At 39.6% G+C, this 16526-nt stretch overlaps 1 protein-coding gene across 4 annotated transcripts in view; it reads right to left on the reverse strand.

The window, feature by feature from the left end:
- The window catches only part of arhgef28a (Rho guanine nucleotide exchange factor (GEF) 28a), an 83155-nt gene that overhangs the window by 57043 nt on the left and 9586 nt on the right, over positions 1 to 16526 (reverse strand). For all 4 annotated transcript variants that reach the window (XM_041810378.1, XM_041810376.1, XM_041810377.1 and 1 more), the window contains exons 3-5: positions 5215 to 5359; positions 4740 to 5117; positions 758 to 944 (exon numbers count right to left, since the gene is read on the reverse strand). In XM_041810378.1, coding sequence (XP_041666312.1) covers positions 758 to 944; positions 4740 to 5117; positions 5215 to 5359 — 710 coding nt within the window. The remainder of the gene's footprint in view (positions 1 to 757; positions 945 to 4739; positions 5118 to 5214; positions 5360 to 16526) is intronic.

Here is a 16526-nt window from a genome sequence, read left to right on the forward strand (position 1 = left end):
TATAAGGTTTGGATGGAAGTTACTGAAAACAGAGAGGAAGCAGGCACAGGAGCCCGCCCAAGTTTTCAACCTCTAATTGCCCAGCTTGTTTCAGGCAGGAATATCCTTTCAAGGGACCAAAGGACACCTTACATCATGGTAAATGGACCTGCAAAATAGCCAGTGCATGCGCAGAATGTCAGGTTGTCCTGTTGCTCTGATTGGCCCGTCATGAATGTGACAGATAGAACATTCATCCAATCACATTGCAAGAGATTTTTAAGAAGTCCTGCCCTTCCCAAATGTTTTCTATGGGAGCTTTTCTAGATGAATGTGAAATGTATCCAAGCAAAGAAGGTATTAAACAGTCTATCTGGCATGTAAGGTTATATTTTTATGACATACTTAATAAAACACATTTTAAGTGTTTTATTAAGAATAGTGCATACATTTCTCTCTTATCAGAGAAGTGTTTGGGTTCCCTGAGCTGATAATTAAGTCTGAATACTTACTAACATGGTCTTAGATCATGTGTGGTTTCTAGCAGCATGTTGGTTTTTATTAAAAAGTAATAACTTGACCTTCATTTTGGAATAAAAACAGGTCTTTAAACACCTCATAAAGCAAGAGAAATTCCATTAAAAAGGTATCGGGAAGTGTCTTAAAGTGAGAGCCAGAATTTGGTCCTTTCTCTATATGCTAATGCTTAGCCATAGCACTCTCAACACTATTAAGTAATAAAGTTTTTATGGGGAAACGGATGGAAATAAAGCCTTACCCTGCCAACATCCTGAACATGTCATGCTGTTCGTCCCTCTGAGCCAGCTGTAAGGGTGTGTCTCCATCCTGATTGGGTAAGGTTAATAACCTGTGACCCCTCGGTTGGTGTATTAAGAAGTGGGCGAGATGGACCAAACCCAAACGCACTGCAAGGTGAAGGAGGGTTTCTTTGGGTTGAAGATCATCTAGAAGAAAAGCAGAAAAACGACAGAACAAGAAACTTAAAGAATGCTACATTTGTAAAGAGAATAAATAAAGGAACTGCATGCACTCAGGGGTAATTCTACACATGCTCGCTCCACTCAGAGCATACGTACAGAACAGCTGCTGCATCTGAAGGAATGTAAAATGACAGCAAAACGTGGAGATGAAAGAATGAAAAGGTTATGTAAGGCCTGCTGTATATCAACAGTATTACTACCTAGAAAAACTGGATGCCAACACCTGCTTTTTAACAGTCAATGTCTTTTTCCTCTTTATGCACTGGAGCATGAGGGCGTGTAAACAACAGATGTAACGGCATAAACAATCCCCTTCCACTGCAGCTCTGAATGGTGTTTTAACACTAAATATCAGGGATATTATGACACAGCAGCACACCTTGGAATAATTGTGCTGATCACAGCTCCTAAGAAATCCTCCATATACACCCTGGTTGTTTTGTAAGCAAATCATAAAAGCCTGCTTTAAGGAGGACTGTAGGTACAGTATGTTTAGGGAAGCTGATGGATTCTGTGATCTGTCGTTCCCAGCATAGAAACAGCATGCAGAAGAATTTACCTCTCTTCTTTCTAGCTTCTTTCAGAGCCCTGAGATGAACCCAAATGCCCGGTCACCTCCACAATGGGGCCGCTAATTGTGACCCAGTTTCAATCGACTGAGAGGAGAGAATGCTGAACATGCTCTTCAAACAAAGTTCAGCAAACAAGAATGTCATTGTGGGGTATGACGGTAAACCAAGGGGCCGACGACTACTTTGCGTTCTCACCTCACCCATGTTTTGCATGGACATTTGCTTTATCTGAGCAAGCGATAGATAGAAACTGTGCCACTGTTAAATAAAAACAAGACACAAAGGACCTTAGACTAAGCACTGTGGCTTCAGGTGTAACTTTCTGTCTCTTGTCTTGATAAATAACAACTGTTTTATTCTCTTCAGTTAAAGGTGGTAGGGTTAAATGCAGATAACATCAAGAAGCCAACAATAATTAGCATAGTAAGCCCCCAAAAATAAAAAAAAAAATAAAACATATAGGGGAGAAGGGCCTTCGTAAGAGAGGCGATGGTCACTCTGACTAAGCTCCAGTGATCCTGTGTGGAGATGGGACAAAGTTCCAGAAGGACAACCATCACTGCAGCCCTCCACTGATCTGGGCTTTATGGCAGAGTGGCTAGACGGAAGTCTCTCCTCAGTGCAAAACACACAAAGACACCTGAAGGACTCTCAGTCGATGAGAAACAAGATTCTCTGGTCTGATGAAACCAAGATTGAACTGTTGAAATGTTATGTCTGGAGAAAACCAGGCACTGCTTATCACCTGCCCAGTAGCATCCCAACAGTGAAGCATGGTGGTGGCAGCATCATGCTGTTGGGGTGCTTTTCAGCAGCAGGGACTGAGAGACTGGTCAGGGTTGAGGGAAGGCTGAATTGAGCAAAGTAGAGAGATATCCTCTATGAAAACCTGTTCTGCAGCACTCAGGACCTCAGACTGGGCGGAAGGTTCACCTCCCAACATGACAATGACCCTAAGCACACAGCCAAGACTATATAGGAGTTGATTAGAGACAAAACTGTGAAAGTCCTAGAGTGACCTCACCAGAGCCCTGATTTAAACCCAATCCAGCATCTCTGGAGAGACCTGAAAATGGCTGTCCACTGATGGTCCCCATCCAACGTGGATGAGCTTGAGAGGATTTGCAAAGAAGAATGGCAGAAGACTTCCCATTTCAGGCGTGCAAACTTGTAACATCATATTCAAAAAGACTCGAGGCTGGAATTGCTGCCAGAGGTGCTTCAACTAAGTACTGATTAGAGGGTCTGAATACTTATGTCAGTGTGATATTTCAGGGTTCTCCTTTTTAATAAATTTGCAAATAATTACAAAATTCAGTTTCACTTGGTCATTAAGGGGTACTGGGTATAGATTAAGAAGAGAAAAAGGGAATTTAAATGACTGTAGCATTAGGCTGCAACATATAAAAATGAAAAAGGGAAGGGGATCTGATAACTTGTTATTATTAAGATTTTTAAGTTTTACGCACGTTTGGGCCAAACAGTGATGCTGAAGTAAGGGGTAGATTGTGCAAGTAAGCCCACCTGAGGGCACCATTGAGCAATAAGGAGGATTACCACAACCCCAGTTGTGCTCTGGATGTCCTTGCATATTACCAGAAGCATGGGGAAATAATCTGTTGAAAAATTAATACAATCCACACCTTTAGGGCAGAGTAATGGGTGGATGTAGTGGGTAAGCATGGCCTAGAGCAGTCGTTCTTAACAGGTGGGCTGGGACCTAAAAGTGGGTCACAGAGCAGTTTTTCATGGGTTGAAAATGTGTGTCTGGAAAAAAATGGTGGCAAAGAACATGCATCCATATCTTTTATTTTATTCTGTTTTGTTGTGATAATGGGTAAATGTAAATGCTTTATTATTATTTAGACTCATCTATCTCCTTTTCTTGCAATAAATAGCTGCTTTTACCAAAACAATTTCTCAAGATCTCTGGCAAATATGGAAAACATGTCAGTTTTCTCCTGTGTCTTTTTCCTATCATAAATTCTGTTCCTGATCACCAGAGGGCCCAAGAACCATTGGTGGTCTCGGGGCGTATCACAGGGGGTGAAATGCCGTCGAGCTTGACCTAGGCTGACAAGCTGCATGCCCAAAACTTCTGCTCATGACTGTAAATATGCCAGAATAAGAGCAACAGCTAAATTTCATCCGTTGTCCAAAGGCAGGTCAGGAAATTACATAAACATATAGTGGAAGATTTACCATTACAGGATAACTCAGAAGACAGCCTACAAGAAAGATGGACAAATTTTGAACATAACAAATGCTCACTGTGCTGCATTACTCTCACTGTTAAGATACTTCAATAGGAATCAATGTAATCAATCTGATTTCACATGTAGTTAGACACGGTTTTAAAATTTCTTAATCATTTGTTGGGTGAATATTTGTCTTTTTTCATAAGCTTACTCAACCTTCACCCTTGAACACAGTCATTTAATATAAAGACAGAATTAAAGCTACTTCCTGTGAACACAGTGATTTTCATCTCTGCAAATATAATCACTCAAAACTACTATAAATTTACCCATCAGTAATAAAGATTAACATCTCGGCATACTGTTTCACCCTCAGATAATAAAGACTTAGGTCACCGCTTTGAAATAATTAGATATCATAGAAAAACAAATCTGAGGCAAAACGCCAGAAACAACTGAAGGAGGGGTGCAGTGCAGAAGAGGATTGTGGGAGTTGATTTAATAGACACAGAGGTCTGCAGACAACTCTAATCTGACTGGAAAGGAATAATGGCAGTAATTACTCCGTCTTTGGAGAACACCGGCTTCTGCTCTGCTGGCTGGTCCTGCACATCATGTGATGAAGAGTTTGGCTGCACAGTCTGATCTCATGTTGGGCTTCACACCAAAACACCACAGCAGTGACATTAACCTCAGAGGAAAGCCGTTTCTGTTTAACAGTTGATGCATTTTTTGTGCAGGGTTTGAGATGTAGTGGGAATCTTTGAATTTGTGAAAGGATTTTTCAGCAAAGCTGTGGTATTTACTCTGGGGCAGAGGTTCTTTACTGGTCTTGTCTTAGAAGCTGTCACCCACTTAATGAAAACTCAAGACCTCAAAATTTTTAATCACGTAAGGTTATCAAATGAAAAATGCCACAGTTTGGGCTTGGAATGCAATTATGTATTTGCTGCTTCGGCTCAGCTTTTTCCCTCCCTTTTTTTCCTTACCTTCTCCAGAGTGGTCGTCCTTGTTTTTCCACCGCTGAAGGTAATCCATATTAGCCATAGCTACCACCATCTTCTCATCCAGCTGTCTCAAAAAAACGTTATCACCTGATCTTTGCATTAGCGTCTTGTCAATCTCATTATGGTCAAACCCTCCAGGTGAAAACTCCTCGTCAGCTACTTGTGCTGATGTGGAAAACCTCTTTAGGACTTCCAGGTAGCTCTGAGGTCCAAGCTGGTGCCTGTTCGCTCTCAGATACTCTGCAGCCTCCTGGGCAACATCCCTGAGGTACTTAAGAGATGTTTCACCCTCACATGGCCTGACAGTGTCTTCTGTGTAAACACAGGAAGTCACAGAGACGTCTTCAACGTGGTCATGACCTGTGGAGGATAAAGAAATCTGTTAGAGAAAGCAGTGAGACAATGAGAAGAGAGGAGAGACATTTAAGCACTGTTTAAGACAGAGTGGAGGTCGTACCAGGGACAGTAAAACAAAGTGTCAGGCCGTCATTTCCTCTTTTTGCTGTCATTATGTGAGTGAGTTCAGAGCCTTGTACAGCGACATAAAAATCAGCGTCTTCAGGAGCAGGTGCTTGAAGCTTCACATGGCCCTCCACCTGTCCCTGAAATGAGACAAGGAAAAACATTTAATAAAGAAGAAGAGATGCAAAGACTACAGGTTTAAAAGGATAAAAATGCCAAGGTATTTGAATAACCAATGGCTCAACAAAAGATTCAATATTTGCCTGTTTCAGATCCTTTAAAGTTTGAGTTTAATTTTAATGGATTTAAGGCTTGTTTTGTTTTTTATATTTCAAGTTTTGGTAATTAGATTGATTTCTAAGGAGGTTCCATCAACCTATACATCATCCATCCATTTTCCTATTGAGCCATGCTTCCATCTGTGCTTTCATCCATCCATCCACTTTCCTATTCATCCATGTATCCATCCGTGCATTCACCCATCATCCCGTTAATCCATGTATCCATCCCTGTATCCAGTCATCCATCCATTTTCCAATTGACCCATGCATCCATTCTCTATTCCATCTATAATCCATCCATGCATGCTTTCATCCTTCCATTCATCCATGCATTAATCAATATCCATCCATCCATCCATCCATCCATCTTTCCCCTTATCTTGCTGCAATACCCAAGAAGCCAAGCATTGTTTCATGTGTCATTGTGGTCCACCATCGTTATGTTTTTCCTCTATTTTAAACATGAGCTGGATTCACATCTTTCATAATTGAAAACATAGGGATCTGAAGAATGGGATGGCAAAAGAAGCAATTTCAAGACCTTACTTGACTCATTGTCATTGTTTCAGGGCATTTTATAGACTTACTTATGCATCTATTCATTGTTAGAAAGGCAAGATTAAATAATTGCTAGTTAAACTGAAAGTTATATTTAAACTATGTCAACATGTCCTGACAAATCAACTCTAAGTCAATGCAGAAAGAGTTGAGCAATATTCAATAAGAAATCCTTTTTACAGCCTTTCCACTCATGCACAAAGCTCCTTAGAATCCTATGAATTTGTATATTAAAAATGCTGCAAGTTTGGGCTCAAATGGCCACATTTTTCACTCTGATATATCCAGACTTTTTCCTGCTAGTCCTCTGGTAAAATTTTTGCAGGTTGGGTGAGCAGTGATGTGAGCGCAGCAGGATATATTCAGGGAAATTCAACACAAGTGGGGTGGTGGTTGGCCTGGCAGTTAGGGTCCATGAGGAGGTAAAAGCCTTGAATCAGGAGGCAGAGGTTTCAATCAGACCTGCAGCTTGACTCATGTCATTTCCCCTGATTATATCCACTGTCCTCCAAGTAAAGGCACAAAAGTCCAAGACAGTATCCTGGATATGTTGAAAACATTTCACAATGACTTCTGCGTCACTGTTTTTACCCCATGTTGTTCCTTCTGAGGTCACCCTACCATCTCCCAGGGAACATCTCTGCTGTAAGGGACATGTGAAAGGGCTTCTGAGATAAAAACGTCTACTAATCTCCCCGCTGACAAGTTCAAGTCAGTCCTGATTGAATAAGATTCAAAGAGCAAAACTGGGCAGCACAGAAAAAAGCCAAAAGACTGACCATGGTTATTTTCTCACAACGGGAGTTTAGTGCACCCAGCTGAGTGTCTTCTTCATGATCCACCGTCATGATGAGATTCATTATTTCTGTTAGGTTGACCCTGTTTGTTCTTTGACCTCAACTAAACTCTGCTCACTCACCCCAAAAACTGATCTCTCATGATCAGCCATGAGTGACTGAAGACGTGTAGGGAAGGAGAAGCAGACAGATTTTAGTCAGGAGAGAAGATCGGACCAAAACACAGACGGGATTTGCTCAATAACATCATCAAAACAAACAGGCCTTTTTAAAATACAGTGGTTCTGATCACAGAAACCAGAAGATTTATTTTCTTAAACTTTCAAAGAGCCAAAGAGTGAAACTACAAGTTCAAGAGGAAGCACATAGTTGGAGTTCCATGCTTGTGAAACGTCCTTATCTTCTGTTTTCTTGTCCTCTGCTGTGGTTTTATCTGGTGATTAATGGAGCCATCCTTCATTAATCCTCATTGTTAATACTTACCGCCAAGACTTCCATCATGTTTAAAAGTATTTTCAGGGCCTCGGTCGGCTAGACTTTAGATTTTAAGACTGGAACCAACTCCTATGAGCCACACAATCCTACCTTTGGCTTTTCACAACAATTCTTAAGATGTTTAAGTAGGAAAACCTTTAAATACATATCTGAAGCTGTCAAAAATGGCTCTTAGAATGTATATGGATTAATCTACATCACTGTCATTGACCTTTAAAAGCCTGTGAAATTTTATACCATTAAGAGCCCCGAAGGACCAAAACGCTCACCTCATAAATGAGGCTATAAAATTATTAGACATTCAAATTTTCAAAAAGATTTTTGGTTGGCTATTAAATAGTCATGAAGTTCAAGATATTTAACCCTTTAAGTGCCAGGTTCTGTCAGTGTGCCCCCCGATGTTTTTGATGGGAAAAAATGGGAAAAAACAAAATATTGTCAATATAATCCATGCAATTTTTTTTTCTTTAGTCATGTCATTGGCTAAAAATATAAGTCTCTAGGTGATAATGTCAGCAGGCTAACTTTTCTATAAACATAATGTTAATCCGTCCATCCATCCATCCATCCATGGTCCATAATTACTCATGTGACGTCTGAGTCTACCCCAAGGTCTCCTCCCAGCCTCCATCCCTCCATCCCTCCATTTTCATATTCACCCGTGCATACATCCATTATTTCATCCATGCATCATCTGTGCATGAGTTCATCCATCCATCCATCCATCCATCCATCCATCCATCCATCCATCCAGGGTCAATAATCCTTCATGTGACGTCTAAGTCTCCTCCCAGCCTCCAGCCATCATGAATATATATTCATATTTTTCAAAAGTTTTTTCATCGGTTTCTTTAACCAATTCCCCCTCTACTCATACAAATAAAGTAATCATAACTTTTAAGAAATTTAACCCTAAAAATGCCAGGTTCTGTCAGAGTGCCTTTGTTTTAGATGGGGAAAAAGTGAAAATAAACAGTTATTTTCAAAATAGCACATGCAAAATAGATTATTTTCTTTCTGGTCATCAGAGCCTTATATATTTTTTTCCAACGTTGATTTTTATGCATTATTTTCCATTTTGGCTTTAGGGGTAAATGTGTTACTATTTTTGTACACAATACATTCTAGGCACTTGGTACAAAGTGGAACAAAATTTGTCAAAATACCATAAAAATAAATCAAATGACCAATATCATTCCAGAGACCTAAAAACTCTTGTGCCAAAATGGCCCAAATGGTACCTGAAGATTAAACAAGATAGGATAGTCATGTCAGTGGCTACAAAGATAAGGCCACAGGTGATAATGTCAGCAGGCTTACTTTTCTATAAACATTATGTGGCAGGTAAAAAACCCAGTAAGACTCTTGGAAGACAAGCTAGTAGGAGGATTCAAGCATCGGGATGCCTCCTTAGGAGAACATAAGGTGGCATTTCTAGTCATAGATCAACTCTTGAGGCTTTTTAGAGGGGTTTAACATTAGGGACCCAAGCATGGATCTAAGTACACTTGACCCAAAAGTTCAGTTCATTTCATCAGTGTGAACACCATGCATCTGGCTGGTGGTACAATTCATGTGCACTCAGACACAATAGGTGGAAGATGTGAAAGCAACCATGAATACAGGTACAAAAAAAAAAGTTCCTTTTTCCTGTAAATCTATTCAAAGGGATAACTTCCATGTATTCTAAATTTACCACACACCAAATAAGATATCCCAAAGGTTTTTTGTGCTTGATTATGGCTAACAGCTAAAGGTATCTAAAAATACTAGAATATTTTGGAAAATTCAAGTTTCTTGTCAGTTATTTCAGTCCTGTAAAGACAGCTAAACAGCAAATCACCTTAGAAGACCTGCAAAGGTTTCCTGAGTCTTCACTCTCTCACTTTGGTTCAGTTTACACAACCGCAGTCACGGGGAAGACTGCTGACTTGACAAATGTCCAGAAGACAATCACTGGCATCCCATTTTGTCTTAGGTGTCATGACTAGAAAATATTTGATTATTAGATGCATTACATATTGAGAAAAAAGTGAACTTTTCCACCATATTGATTTTTAGATGCACCTCAGAAATTCATCTTGTTAGTCTTCTCTGGTGGTTCAATCATAAAGTACAGACTTATTTTTCATTATCGTTTTTTTATTTTCAGTTACAGGAAGAAAAAAACTCCTCCTGGGACCATGAATGTCTCAATTAAAAGCACACCATGCCATCATTTTCTATCCTTTGATTTGGCCCTCTAAGTTTATTCAGGCCTATGGTGAGGTAGCAGGGTGCTGCAGTAAGACAGATCAAGTCTACGTTATGTTTTTTTAAAATGCATCATGTTTCTAGAATAATACCTAAAAGGTTTTCCACAGAGCCCTGTAAGGACAGAACATCTCGTCCTGGGCTCACAGATCAATAATTACACTCTCCTAAAGTCTTTATCAGCCTGATATCAGCCTGCCTGTTTTCCAGAGTTATCTAAACTCTTGGCGCTTTAAGAGCTGCTATTAGTCCATGGACTGATAATCGAGGTCTGAGTCATAAAGCGGTGTCTCAGCTTGTTGTGTGCTCTCAGTGAGCAGAGGACCACTTAGAGCACTCTCAGCTCTGTTAATGTTAGCGCTGATTGTTTGTCCACCTTAACCTACTAAGAGCCTGCATGTACATGTAGCGTATCACACTTTAGCTTTCCTGCAACATAGCAATCATTTCTGCCATTAGACATTTTGAGATTATTGGTTTGAAATTTTTATGTATTTTCATGGTCTGTTTGAGGCTATGTTTGTAGTTTTTGGGGGATATTCATAAGGAAATTTTGCTTTGGATATTTTGGGGCATTTTCATGGAAATTCAGAAAATGTATTTGTCATTTTTGGGATTTTTTGTGAGAGAGGATTTGTTTGAATCTTTCATTTATTTACAAGAAGTTTGGGAAATGTATTTGTTACTTTTTGGTAATTCTATTGGGCCTTTGTTTGGTGTTCTTTAATGTTGTAAAATTTTAAGACCGTTGGGGGGGGGGGGGGGGGGCATTTTTCATCATTTTCATGGAAATTTTAGAAATTTATTTTTAGTTTTTTGGGGAAATTGGATTTGACCTTCTTGGAGGGGGGTTCTTTTAAACTTTCAATATTTTAAAAGATAGATGAGGGTGAATTTGGGGAAATAATCCATTATTTTTATGGAATTCTGGGGAATGCATTTGTACATATTGGGAATTTGATTAGAAATTTTAGAGGGAATTTGTTTTAAAAAAATCTGTAATTTTGGGGCAAATTTTAGAAAATCTGTTTTGATATTTTGGGAAATTTTGTTAAAGTTTTTTTTTAAATAATTTTCATGTTAATTTGGGGGAAAAAAGTAGTTTTTGGAGAAATTCATTTGTCATTTGGGGAATTCATTTGTCATTTTTGGGAATTTGATTTGAATTTTCTGTGAGAGGAATTTAAAGTATTTTCATGGAAATTTGGGAAATTTAATTGTTGATTTGGGGGAAATGTATATTGGTCCATTGAAATTTCAATAATTTTCAAAGACATTTTAGGTAGCATTTGCTAATAGGATTAGAAATTTTAGGGTGACTTTGCTTATAAATTCTAAGTTATCTTTGGGGAAATTTTAGAAAAATTGTTTGGACATTTGGGGAGTTTTTAATTGTAAGAATAGGGGAATTTTAGAAATGTGTTTGGATGTAATTTATTTGTTTTGTATTTAGGGGGGATTTGCTTTTAAAATTATGGGTAATTTCCTCGAAAATTTTCAGAAAACTTTCCCCCAGTGGGAAAAGGTCTTTATCCTCAAAGTGTCAGCCTGTGCCGTGTTAGAGACTTTTAATTGTTCTTAAAATGATTTGACATGATATCTTAAGGTTTTGAAAAGTTAAACAGAAATTGCACCACTTTTGAAATGTAGCATTTTTTCTATGCCAAGTTCTGGATGAAAATGCTTTTGACTTACAAAAATCCTAAATTAATATTCTAATAAGTCAAATAAACATGCAGGAACTAAAACAGTCACATAGCTGTGGACTAGAGGACACAAAAACCTCCTTTATTTGTAATATCTTTGGATTTAACTTCCATTGAATCGTCTAAATAACCTGCAGCAGCCTCAGCAGATATATCTCCACACAGGTAGGGTCTGATCCCACAGACTTTGTTTGATTTTAGCTTTATCTCTGCCTCAGGTAGAAAAGGAAGAAGGCTTACTGGCTGCTGGTGAGACGTCAGACTGATGTGATCTATGGCCTTTTCTCCAGGGCTTTATCATGACTAGTGCTGATCCTGTGGCAATGAAATATTCAACACCTTGTGCTCTGAGCTCATGCTTTCCATATGGGCGCTTCTCATCAGGGATTATGGGTTAATTATGGAATATAAACACAAAGAAGCTATCAGATAAGTTTCATACAGATACAGGACAACCTGGGTGCGATGTGAGGACTGGCTGGAGTAAAAGTAGTTTAAAGTGGTACGTAAAATCAGAGCATACATATGTGGCATGTTTTTATAATCTCCTGGTGGTGTTGTCTGTTCAGAGGGGAAAAACATCGGATCCGCTGCCTGTTGTCTCCAGGAAACCAGCAGCTTTGGAGCTCTTTGCAGTGATCTCCTGAGTGTAACAGGTAGGTGACGTCAGGGGAGCATGATCTCTGCAACAACAACAACAACAGCTCCAATAACAGACGGCTCTTCTAGGGAGATGAGAAGCAGACGTCAGCGAGGACGCAGTAAATTATCAATGAATTAATAACAATATCCTAGAATTTTAGAAAATAAATCTAAGACGCTAATTTCCATCTCTGCCACAGTCTAAGTGAGAAGGAGAGTGGCATTAAAGGTCCTGTAACGGAACCTAATGGAGCAGATTTCTATTGAAGTCTTGGTTGTGTTAGTTAACTGGGCTGGAGGGCTTTTCTCATACTCAGCTGAGACACATACCTCTGATTTAATCTGCTGTGCAAATGAGATACTAATAACCAGTCTGCATGTCAGAGAGAGCTGTCAGTAGAACTGGAGCGCTGCCACACACTTCTCATTTCAAAGAACAGGGCAGCCCGGTACGCTCTTATTGTTACATAATTAAAGAAAAACAGAGGAGAACGGCCAGTACGAGCAAAATGTTGACTGAAATGAATCCTTACTGAGGCCAATGTTGATCTAATGAGAGAACAGCTCAGGGGTTTTTCTGTTCTTCTTTTACAACTGACCGGCCAATCAGACGCCAGCATCCAGCAGGTTGAGTCTTTTCTGTTGGTTTGACATGTTCGTTAAAAAGCAATCACACCCACTGCCACAGCACTTAAAGGGAGAAAACATAAAACACAGCACACTAGCTCAAAGAGCACTGAGATAACTGATGCTATCTCACCAAGCTAGCATAAAAACAAACATGCTATGACTAGAAAAGAGCTCATCCATCACCGTTTGTGAACATGAAGTTTTGTATGCTGAGCTAATAGCTGCCATAAAGGAGCAAGTGTCAACAAACCGTCATGCTAGAGACTTTACTGAGGGACAGTGCTGCTTTAGGCTGTGGTGGAGTGCAGTGTATTCACAGGTATATGGCATATATCCACCTGGTTTATTGTCTCCATCAGGGATACAAACTTCTAAATCCCCTTTTCCCCAAAATTAAGGTGCCAGAGACCCGGGACCCCCACTGTACATGAAGATGGTTGAAAACAGCCATGCACATTCAAGAACAGTCAGACAAGGCCATCCATGAGGGGGGAAAAAGGGCGGAGCTTTCTGAGGCCCAGCCAAACTGGGGGCTCATGCTCCATCATAAAGTTAAGCTGTGATATCCATATTTTATATTTAACCTGAATAATAACAACTCCAATGAATGCAACAAATATATTTTCTATTATTCATTTGTGCCATAGGCATCTTAAAATTTAATGAAAATAGGTTAAAAATGGCAAAACTGGCAGAAAAGGTGGTAAAATGGGATTTAAAAGTGGGGAAAAAATTAAACTGGCAGAAATTGGTTAATTGAGGCAGAAAAATGGGCAGAAAGAGGCAGAAATGGGCCGAATTGTGGTTAAAATGGGTGCCAAAAGTGGTGAAAAGGAGTTAATAGCAGCAATAATGGGTTAACAGAGGCAACAATTGGCAAAAAGTGGCAAGAATTGGTTTGGATGTGGCAAATATGGGCAGAGAGAGAGCGGGGGAAAGGGTTTGCAAGTAACAAAATGGCTTAAAAGTGGAAGAAATGGGCAGAAAAGGTGGTGAATTAGGATTAACAAGTGGTAGAAATGGGTTTAAAGTAGGGCTGCAATAAATTATTATTTTTTATGTTGACTAATCTGGTGATTATTTTTACGATTGGTGACTAATCATGGCTATTTGGCATACTATTTTGGATCCCCGTTTTACCTTGCTTCCTTATGCATGCACACCTGTGAAAACTTAATGGTTTAGCAAATTGACATGACATGTCAAGTTGCTACATCTTTAAGGTTTGTTTTTCCTCTAATATAAAAGTATTGAACTGATAACTAAAGTAAATTGCACACTAAATAGCGTTACTGAAAAAAACGTTACCCTAACAAATATTAAAAGTGGTTTTCTGACTGATTAACGTACGGCACCAACGTTATAAGTAGGCTACTGGAATTAATCCTTGTGCCTGAAGCACAAAGGGCTCAGTAACTAAATGCAAAAGACCTAAAAGATATTCATGCAACTTGCAAACTTGCCCACTTGCGGTATTTGAAGACGCGGCAGCTACAGTGTGTTTACGTTTTCAGGTGTTCGTGCATGGCTGTAGTGCTGACATGGTACAAGAGTTTGACTTGACTCAGTTTGCAGTTGACTTGTTTCGCCAATTTGTTTTCTGTAAAATGTTCCCAAACTTTAGAAGCTTTGGGTCGGCTTTTTGGTGCGTTCTCCGTGCTTTCCGCCATGCCTAACTTCTTCTTCTTAGTTTCTGTGAATAATGTAAACAGTGGGAGCAATACTGCCCCCACCACTTCCTGTAGTGAACTGCAAGTACAGATAAGTCCTTACCGGCCGGTACTAGATTTTACCAATATAAAAAACAATAACATGACGCATCGACACTTGAATTTCCGCGTCGACAAATTTTCATAGTCAACACAAACGATTATGTCGACAAATGGTTGCAGCCCTAGTTTAAAGTAGCAAAAATGTTAGAGTGGCAAAAAATTAGCGAGAAAAAGTGATAAAAACAGGTTTAAAATGCAGCAAAATTGATGTCATGTGGCAAAAATTGGTAAAAAAAAAAAAAAGAGGCAAAAAGCAGGAAAATTGTGTAAAATCAATGAAAAGTGGCAGAAAATATTAGCAAAATTGGGTGGGGAAAAGCAGTTAAAAAGCGGCACAAATTAAAACATTAAAACTCAATGATAGACACACTTTTCAGCTCAAAAATGAGGAAGCTATTAGCCAGGATGCTAACATCAATGCTACTGAGTAAACAAACATTTATTAGAACCATCATATGATATAATTTCGTTAGCAGACCTGTGTGCAGTCATACTTTATACGGATTTTTAAAAAGTATTTATTTGATTTTGGCATAATTCTCACCAAATGACCATGTTTTTATTCTATGTTTAACTAATTTTATACTGAATTTTCATAAAAAGGGGTAAAATATACAGTTTGGAATCATTTAAAAATTCTTTTTTCATGCATCTGGCAACCCCCTCAGTGTCTCATGACCCCCAAGGGGATCCTGACTTGAAAACCCCTGCCCTAGAGGACTGAATCTCAAAATTCAATTTGATTCAATTTGATCTGATTTCTCTAACCACAGGGATTATAGAATCCAGTCAAGATGGGAAGGACTGAATGCCTAACTGCACTACAGACAGTAAAAGTATGAACAAAATAACTACCAATGGCTACTTAGTACAAACAGCTGATCAGCTCAGCTGAGATGATGCACTGAGGTGGCAGAACACATAGCTTAAAACTGCACCACAAAATAGTGTCAAACATGAAAGCTTAATAATAAAACTTTTTTTTTTCAATATACGGTACATTTGAGCCAAAATGTCTGGCCTCTTTTTGCCTAAAGCTCATAAAATTACACAGAGGAACCGCACTCTTAGCCTAATGCTAACGAATCTGCTCACACTCCCTCAACAACTCATGAATGTAGCTTTTACAAGGGCATTGTGGACGTGTGTCTCCTCCAAATTTGTTAGTATTTCCTTCAGAGTGCCCCCTACTTACACAGTGGAAAAGCAGGTATTCAGCGTGGCGGATGTGAAAGCTTGACAGGCATAGCAACAGTAACCAAGGGGGGCGGGGCGTAGAAATGGGTCAATTTTAACTGTTTTCCCTGACAAAACCCCAACATAACAGGCTGGAAACCACTGCTATAGAACATTTGCCTCATGTCATCCCCACTTTAAAGTCTCTGTTTGTGACCCTTTCCATTTTCCCTCCCTATCATTAGAGCCACAGAAAGTTTTAATCATTTGATAAGATATGTGATATTCAATGAAGTGAATAGCACTTCCCATGTGTCTAGCAGCAGATTCAAACTTTTGTCATTAAAGACAGCAGAACTAAGAGCACAGTCTTCTATATTTGAGCCTGATTTGACTCTCACATCTGGATGAACAAAGTCACTTTGACTTTAAGTCCAACTCTGGAGTCCAATAAAACCTCTTCAAACACAGGAAGTCCAACACTTTCTGCCTCCAGCTCAATGAAACCATTTATCCATTGATCCAACCTAACAGTGTCTGCTTTTGGCGTGCACAGTGCTGTATGCGTGGAGGTGCACCATCACACTTAACTAAAGGTGTTACAATAACAGGCTTTATATCACAGCACCGTGCCTTGGCTCGCCTACACAAAGCTCGGCATTGAAATCTGGATCTCATTCAGCGGTGAGAGTTGCTCCTGTTGAGTCGCGACTTCGAGGGTGGAGACGCCACTTCCTCTTAATGGAGAGGTGTGCGTGAGCCCGTAATGGTTCACATGCCCGGGTTCAGACCGGTCCTCAATCAGCCTCTATGAGGCAGTGAAGGTTTTGGAGCAAGCGTCCCCTCCCCCATCTGAAACTGGTGACACAGCAAAACAAGCAGCCACTCTGCTTACCAGAAATCTGGCAATGCTTCAGCAAACGGCCCACCCAGGCTAAAACACTCACGGGAAAATGAGGGCAGGGAGACGGCGGATATGGAGGACTGGAGGAAGAGA

The sequence above is a fragment of the Cheilinus undulatus genome, linkage group 17, assembly GCF_018320785.1.
Source record: "Cheilinus undulatus linkage group 17, ASM1832078v1, whole genome shotgun sequence".
Classification (NCBI taxonomy): Eukaryota; Metazoa; Chordata; class Actinopteri; order Labriformes; family Labridae; genus Cheilinus; species Cheilinus undulatus.